Here is an 8,181-nt window from a genome sequence, read left to right as displayed (position 1 = left end):
ATTTGAGCGCCCACAGAATAACTACACTGAGATCGACAGATTGTTCAACGTTGTTGTTGACACACCATGACTTCCGGTTTTGATTGCGTCGACGCTGAGGTCGACTTTTTTTTTTAGACTGCAGAATGTTAAAAATAGAAGAAAAATTGATAATAAGACAAGACAGTAAATAATGACACAGATAGTAAGATAAAAATACAGGAATAAACTAATATTATTTTGGGTTAGAGTAGATATCCCCACAGCTACATGCCTTAAGAATGCATAGATATGAACAAAAACACCAATGTGGACTTAATATCTTTACTGGAGTGACATGGTATTAAAACGTTATGTGTAAATGTATGTTACACACTATAATTAAGAACGGTAATTACTGGGAATCTGTATTGCAGTTTTCTTTATTGTAACTACATTACAGTATGGCAATGTGAGCTATTTGATATAGGAGTTAACTCCCAAGTTTATAACAATTCATAAGTCAAGTTAGAATTTCTCTTTGTTTTGTATGTTTCCTTATGTCAGTGTTAGTAAAATACTTATGCAAGTTTCATGTGCTATTATCATCAGTGCCCTAAAGTGTTACCATTCGTTCACTTGTATGACCTAGTGTGCCTCAAGTCATAGATTATGAAAATAAAAGACAACATATTTCTCAAAGATTTGGGGCCATTTACTGAGTCTGTCATCAAAGGTGTAATTGAAATTGAAACAGTTGCATCCTTTAATGTGTGTTAATTTATTATTCACACAAAGTACATCCTGTAAACTTGTACAAAAAGAGAAAGTTGTCCTTCCAGAAGGCTCTGCCGCCCAGTAGAAACGAGATGAGAGCGATGACGTTGACAGGGTCTGAATAAAGCATCCATTTATACCAAGAAAAGGCCTTCATCCAGGAAAACAAATTAACATGATCAGTAACTTCTTGTGAAAGTATGCTTAAATTGCAGAGCCTCACAGAAGAAAAATTATTTTCAAAAACTTATTTTCATACAGGGTCTTTTTGGGCAGAAAAGAGAAAACACAAGTTAAAGTCCAACACATTCTAATGGTTTGTACAAGACCAATGAATTCATCATTTCAAAAGGGGAACGTCTTCTGAGTTTCAGTCTTTCGCCTCACTTGACAGAAGTTGAAGCCGCCATGGCATGGAGTGGAGTGTGTACAGATTTAAAGGAAGTAGGATGTTACATACAAGAAACAACAGTCATGTAACCCCTTGACTTCCGTATGCTATGGTCTTCAGGTGATGCAGGGTCTAAGCTATTACTGGTTATTGAACTGGTTGTCTTTAAATTGTTTGGTGTATGAGTACGAGTATGTGATTTCTGTGTATGATAACCATTTCAGAGTGCAGATGGTCTTTGAAAATGTCTGAGGTCATACGGCTGTGCATGTCATTTTATTATTAAGCAGTCTTTCTGTTTTTGTTTCTGCCTGTGAACATGCTGTGTGTTACATGCTGTAGAAGCACTGGTGCTGTTTGAGTTCTTCCGGGTCGCTGAAGGCTTTGCCACAGTGTGGGCACGGCAGGCCCTGGCCGTGGTCCTCGCCGGGGCGGTTGCCGTGGTCACCGCGGTCGCTGCTGTGGATGTGCTGGTGCCTCTTGAGGTACTCCACGCGGCTGAAGCGCTTCCCGCAGGCGCCGCACTCGTACGGCCGCTCGCCTGTGTGGATGCGCTGGTGCCGCTCCAGGTTGCCCAGGCGACTGAAGCTGCGCCCGCACTGCGGGCATCGGTGCGGCCTCTCACCCGTGTGCACCAGCTGGTGTCGCTCCAGAGAGCGCGAGTGCATGAAGCGCTTGCCACACAGCTCGCAGCGGTGGGGGCGCTCGCCGTTGGGCACGCACTCGTGGTTCTTCAGCGCCCAGGCCTGGCTGAAGGCGCGGGCACAGGTGGCACACTGGAACGGCGTCTCTTCGTCGGCGCCCACGGGGCACTCGTGGTCCTCCAGGTCCTGAGTGTTGTTGAACCCACCGCCACACTGCGGGCAGAAATGCAGGAAGTCCCCGCCCTCGCCTCCAGACTCCTCCTCCAGGCTACTGGTGGCTGATGGGAGTTGTAGTTCCACACCCTCCTCCAGGAGAGGGGGCGAGCTGTTGACCTCTTCTCGGGGGGCTCTCTTCGTCCAGCCGGTGGTGGCGGGACCTGCTGCGGTGTGCGGGGAGGAGGGCTGCTGCTGCTGGGAGCTGCACAGGCCGTCCAGGCCTATGTACTTGGGGCTCATCACATACTCCAGGTCCCCCCTGGTGCTCGTCATGGCTATCGGGGCTGGGATACTAAGCCCTGATCTAGCCTTCTCCCTCTCCCGCTCCGCCTTCAAAGCCGTCTCGAGGCCACTCAGCTCGTCCACGCTCGCCCCACCCTCTCCTGCCCCGTCGGCACACGCGGGCTCCCCCTTCCAACCCTCCTGGGCGCCGGAGAGGCCCGACGGGCTGCGGTTATCTGACGCCAACCCAACAGAGCCGGTGGCCGGGTCCAGATCTACTATGGAGAGAAGCGCCAGAGATTTAAAACACAGGCAAAGTTTGAAAGACTGTTTCACACGAGACTAGAGTTCAAATGGATGTAACGTTGAAAGGCATGCTTAGAGGTCATGTGCTACTTAAAGAAAGAACAGATGTCAAAAAAAGGCTAAAATGGCTATGACAAATCTGTCTCTCAATGTGACTCATTAGCTCCATTAAAAACAATCCATCCTTTTCGGCTCAAAACAACTAAAAGTAACATTTAATTAGTAGAACATCATTAAATACATTAAGCTGATGTTGGCAAAACGAGAATGACTGAGTGTATGTGCACACATGTGTGTTTGTGTTTGAGAAGTTGTGCCTTGCTTCTGGACGTGTTATTCGCCATCTCATTTTCCAGCATTCCTCCCTCCTGTCAGTATATCTCACCATTTGTTTGACTGTGTGGACCACTAGATGTTGGCACATTTGGCTCCATCTGAAGAGCCTCCTGGATCAGCCTGAGAGAGTCCTGTCTGTAGGCAGCCTCCTGCTCAGAAGACTAACTCAAACAAACAAGGAGGCACAGAGTGAAATTTCACTGATAACTGCCATCAAAATTCTTCAGATGATATAAATGTGATTTATGTGGGCTTGGAGTGATGCATCTAAGCCGTTCTATCTCCCCCTCTCTCCGGGTTCTCCTCCTCCTCCTCCTCCTTCTCCTCTCCCTCCCTCCCTCGCACTCCAGTTTCCAGGCTCCTGATTGGCTCCTCACCTCCTCTTTGATGTTGGCTGGCTCCTTCCCCTCCCCTGAGGCTCGTCTTCTCTCCTCCCTCTCCTCCTCTTCTCCTTCAGGCAGATGAACGAGGTACACGTCCCTACCCTCCTCCCTCGCTTCTCCAACCCCCTCCTCCCACGCTCTACCACTCCACTCCTTCCCTGCCTTTCCTCCTGGGGGGAGGGGAGAAAATGCAGGAGCGGTGAGGAGATCAGGAGAACGAGCGAGAGAGAGAGAAGAAAAAAAAAAAGACTGAATAAGCTCCCTCTACAATTTCAAGAGTCTTACAATTTCCTGTGCAATCAGTCAGGCTATAATTTCTGAACAAATCGTTAGAATATAGGCTTGAGGAGTTGGTGAATTAAATAGTTTTAACAATAAATAAACGTAAATATGCTAAATAAACTTTCGCTTACTGGCCGTGTCCACTTTGCGCTTCTTTCGGCCGCCGTCATCTGATGCCAGGCCAGCCCGACGGCTCGCCCAACTGAGGCCGTACTTGCGCTCGTTCCTTAGCTTGTTCTCGGTCAGTCTCAGTCGCAGCTTCAAGGCTTCATTCTCTTTTCTATTCAAAGATATTTCCACTAAATAGTCGTTGACAGTGTCCTGGAACAGTTTAGAGATCTCACACACCGACGCACGGACTAAACTGTCCATGACGGCTGTGAGATGCACCTGGAAGGTCTTTAGAGAGTCTGCCATTCTCCTGTTGTGATATTTTGGGATTTTTAACAGAAGTGCTCTTCTTCAAAACGTCTACAGACACTCGTTATCAAACGGTGCGATTTATGAATACAATAGCCTCCAACGTTGGTAGTTGTGCTAACTATTGTAGAGCGAATTTTGATCCTCGATTCCTCCGCCTGTCATAAATACACCTTATCGGTCGAAACTATCGCCGAGTACGAGCCTCTGCGTAGTGCCTAGCTAATGCATCACAATAACGGCATCACAATTTAACATTAACGACGTTTTAAAATGTAACCTTACTCAGCAGCTAACCAGAACATTATCGCTAGTTTGATAAACAAATGTAGTCGAAGTTAAACACACACCCATATACCATGCTTTATAGCTCGCTACGCTCAGTAAGTATACAGATCATATTCTATGTTTCAAAGTGTTTCATAAATCCTGAATACAAATACTCTGATAAACGCTGGATAAAGAGGACAGCTTAGACAACAGCTGTTCAGGCGGACGTTGGTTGGATACTCAAGATTTCGAGACCCTTGAAGCTCAAGTGGTTATCCGTTGTGTATATCGTGGGATGTCTAAAAGGCTTGGTCGAAATCTCCGAGTGCACAGTTACAAGCCAAATGCAGTAATGTTGCAAGAAATTGAGAATACTTCACGACCTACGATATATATTTGCTTTTTTCAGGCTTTCTCCTTCTAGGCACTTATCGTTCTCCGCAACGATCTCGCTTCCGGATGTTGACTAGTGGGCATGCGTAAGTGCTACCGTAATTGTAGGAGAAATTGCGCAAGCGTATAAAAAATGCCGATAGAATATTCGGGCAGGTTTAGAAACGATATGCTCTGGGGTATGTTCTTAACAAGTAGTACATATTTTGTATTATCCTCTCTAGAATGAATTGTTAGGTTAATGTTGATAAGTGAAATGTTGCAGGTAAAATGTAGAAAGTCATGTGACATGTACATAGGCTTAAAGGTTAACTAAATGTTTTTCTAACATTATTAAATGTTTGCATTTTGAAATACCTTTAATAAAGTAACACACATCAGCTATTATGTGATTGTTAGGCGCTCCTCATCAGCTATAAATGGTACAGTGGGACAGCCAAGGCGAAAGGTGGCGCCGTCAGTACTTTTACAGTAGTTGAACCTACCATAACAAACGCATAAGGACGAATTATGGGATGGGCGAACTAGACAGGAGGCTTTCGGTTTGTCAGATAGTCCGCGTGACCACCCATCGTCACTCAAACTCTGCATCCGTGCCTTGGTACATGACTGCAGCCTGCAGCAGAAGTCGTCTTGAGTAGTGCAATCATGCCGATGTTTGTTGTGAACACCAATGTGGCTAAAAGTGCCGTTCCCGAAGCTCTCCTGTCTGAGGCTACAGACGAACTGGCCAAAGCAATGGGCAAACCTGCACAGGTGAGACTGTGGTGCTGAATTTCAATATGAGAGGACGTGTTTAACGAACAGGAGTATGTCGAGATAAGCCCTGTGACTCCATAAACCCAGTCTATCCTGTCAAGTTGACCCTCTAGAAACTGGGACGGTGACGGAGATTGATCGGTTCATGATGATGAGTTTACGCCATAACATCCATGCACGGTCTTGATAACGTAAAGTAAATGTGAACGTATGGGTGTGGTTTTTTGTGTGTTCATCCACAGTATATCGCTGTACACATTAACGGGGATCAGATGATGATGTTCGGCGGGAAGTCAGATCCGTGTGCTCTCTGCTCCTTGATCAGCATTGGGAAAATCGGAGGCGCGCAAAACAAACAGTATTCCAAATTATTGTGCGGCCTGCTCAATAAACACCTGGGAATCTCGCCCGACAGGTACAAACAGATAGAAAGAGCAAGAAACCCCTCTTTCCTGACGAGGTCAAACTTCTGTGTTTGAAACTAGATGGTTCTAATGGCAATACCTTTAGAGCATGTGTTTTACATAATCCTATGTAGAAATATTTCCTTACAAGTGATCTACACACACATGTAAATGTACACAAGAGGACAGTCAAAGTATAAACTAGCAACATATTTTCCGGGTCCATTGCACAGATCAGTTAAACTGTAAACTGTACAATAAGTCGCTTAGATTTGTTCCTATAATGTCTAGTGTAATGTCTCTGATTTCGTGGGAGAAGTCAAGGTCATAAACCCTTTAAGGCTAAATATATTTCTCCAATCTGAGTTGATATTGCGTCATTTAGTCAGTAATCGAGTGCTGAGGACCTCTACTACCTTTGCCAATTCAGCTTATGGAGCTTAAGGAGGTCCCAACATCACCATTTGTGTATTATTGTGTTTAGTTTTCAGAAGCTAGTGATAATGGTTTAATTCTGTAGTTGACCATGAGCACACGACACAGGGAAACGTTAGACGCTCTACGGGAAACGTTAGACACAGCTTCAGCACACAAAGATATTGCAAAGGCACCTGTGAAATGTTTGGTGTACTTTATTACCATATTTCTATTTCAGGATCTACATTAACTTCACTGACATGGATGCAGCGAATGTGGCTTGGAACAACTCCACCTTCGGCTGAGAGAAAAGCTGCACCTTAAGAAGATCAATAGCAATCATGTTCTGCACTTGACTAAAGTCTATAGGATCATAGTGATCAAACACAATCAACACAGCACTTACTGTAGATTTGTTTCTAATTGATGACAATAAAGTATTGATGACAATAAAGTAACGTGATTTGTTTGCGATGTGTAGATTATCACTGTAGGTGTTGGCACTGGCTTGGAACATGAATAAGACTTCACCCCAATATTAACTGTTTTGAATGTTTAACATGGTTGTGATGGGAACTCTTGACCTTGTATGCTCATCATGACGCAGCAAGATAAATAACTCCCTCTGTTGTGGGACAGAGCTGTCCATTGGGGTCACTGTTTCTCCTAAATGTGCTGGAGACAAGAAATGCTCATTGGCTATGACGTGCAGACGTAATATTACCTAATATTAAGCAAGGCACCTAACCCCGATCACTGTGTGCTGTGTGTATCACTACCCTGGATGGGTAAAATGCAAAGATCAAATTCAGAGTGTGTGTGTGTCACTACCTCTGCCAGAACATAGTCACTTTCACATGTGGACAGCTCAAGCTGGGATGAGATTCAGTCATCCCTGTAAAGAGATGGTTGTACGGACATAAGAATGAGGAATGTCGCTTTGTACAGACAAGGTTTCTTTCATAATGCCAAAGGCTATATGTTTTGGACATCAACCAAGTATGCAGGAGGTACAAAATAAGGCTGAAGCAATGATTTTGTTTTCATAAATCATGCTTTTGTCATTGCTTCAGCCTTATTTTGTACCTCCTGCATTGGGTTTTGGATCAAAAGGGGTTTTGTTCTGCCCTCTGATTTTTTTTTGGTTCAGCAAAGGTTGATAGATATTGCTAAGAGTAATTTGACGTTTCATCTTTAAATATATTATTGTTATACAAGCATACAGTACTGTAATAGTTTATGTTAACGCACTTTTTCTCTGATACCATTTTAAGTGTTTGTATCGTGGGATATGGTGAAACATAGTGAAAGCCTCTATTGTGCTTTCCCTCACCCTCGAAAGCAATAGCTGTAAACTTTTTAGTTGTCTCACACTGTGGTTAATACGTAAAAGTGACCTACATTTAGTTTCTATGAACTGATAGTTCATTGATATGTTCGTTGATATGTGAAATGAAATATAAAAAGTGAATGAAAGTAATTTATGTTACGTGCTAATAAGACTGTTCATATATTTATCATTCCGTTAATGCCTAACGTTAGCACTTATTAGCCAGCTGTGCTGTAATAATATAGTCACTTGCTGTGTTGGTTAAGAGACCTTCTAAAGGCCGATTTATGGTCAGAGGTGCAAGCGCAAGAGGCCCTTGCGCATCTTTTCACGTCTTGCGTGCGTCGGCCCCTTTTTCTAGACTTGCACCATTTTATGCAAGCCTATTGTTCTGGCGGTGAATTGCTTGCGCTTACGTGCTTATGCGTTGCGTCTGAAACTGAGCATATATCTGCCTTTAGTGTAACCGGCAGAATTACAGTGCTGTCTTTCCAGCAGCCACGTAACTCTTGGGTCCTGCTCTGCCACGCCCTCGAGTAACACTCCGTGGAATACTAGAGGTGTCTTGGTTCTCGCATTCTTGCTCTGTGTCTTATTGCTGCCTAAGATATGTGCTCCTGTTTTAATTTCACTTAGCATACAGCGTTTTTAGCATTATTATGATCCTTAATGT

The 8,181-nt window shown here is 44.2% G+C and overlaps 2 protein-coding genes across 3 annotated transcripts; one reads left to right on the top strand and one right to left on the bottom strand.

Moving 5' to 3' along the window:
* Nucleotides 1-796: 796 nt before the first annotated feature.
* LOC308367278 (uncharacterized protein) lies at nucleotides 797-4,282 on the bottom strand. Of its 2 annotated transcripts, none has more exons than XM_080841149.1 (4): nucleotides 3,647-4,282; nucleotides 3,228-3,403; nucleotides 2,900-3,011; nucleotides 797-2,486 (listed from the first exon to the last, which is right to left on the bottom strand). In XM_080841149.1, exons 1-4 carry the CDS (start codon nucleotides 3,930-3,932, stop codon nucleotides 1,456-1,458), a joined length of 1,605 nt encoding a protein of 534 aa, XP_080697275.1. In that variant the 5' UTR covers nucleotides 3,933-4,282; the 3' UTR covers nucleotides 797-1,455. The 2 variants fall into 2 exon arrangements, with proteins under 2 accessions (XP_080697275.1, XP_080697276.1); XM_080841150.1 differs by having other exon boundaries at nucleotides 797-2,483.
* Nucleotides 4,283-5,199: 917 nt separating this feature from the next.
* mif (macrophage migration inhibitory factor) lies at nucleotides 5,200-6,647 on the top strand. The gene is made up of 3 exons (XM_080840716.1): nucleotides 5,200-5,354; nucleotides 5,600-5,772; nucleotides 6,417-6,647. Exons 1-3 carry the CDS (start codon nucleotides 5,247-5,249, stop codon nucleotides 6,481-6,483), a joined length of 348 nt encoding a protein of 115 aa, XP_080696842.1. The 5' UTR covers nucleotides 5,200-5,246; the 3' UTR covers nucleotides 6,484-6,647.
* The last annotated feature ends 1,534 nt before the right edge of the window (nucleotides 6,648-8,181 follow it).

This window comes from Sprattus sprattus (assembly GCF_963457725.1).
Source record: "Sprattus sprattus genome assembly, chromosome: 6".
NCBI lineage: Eukaryota > Metazoa > Chordata > Actinopteri > Clupeiformes > Clupeidae > Sprattus > Sprattus sprattus.
Note: the sequence above shows the minus strand (reverse complement) of the source record. Positions and strands in the feature narration are given on the sequence as shown.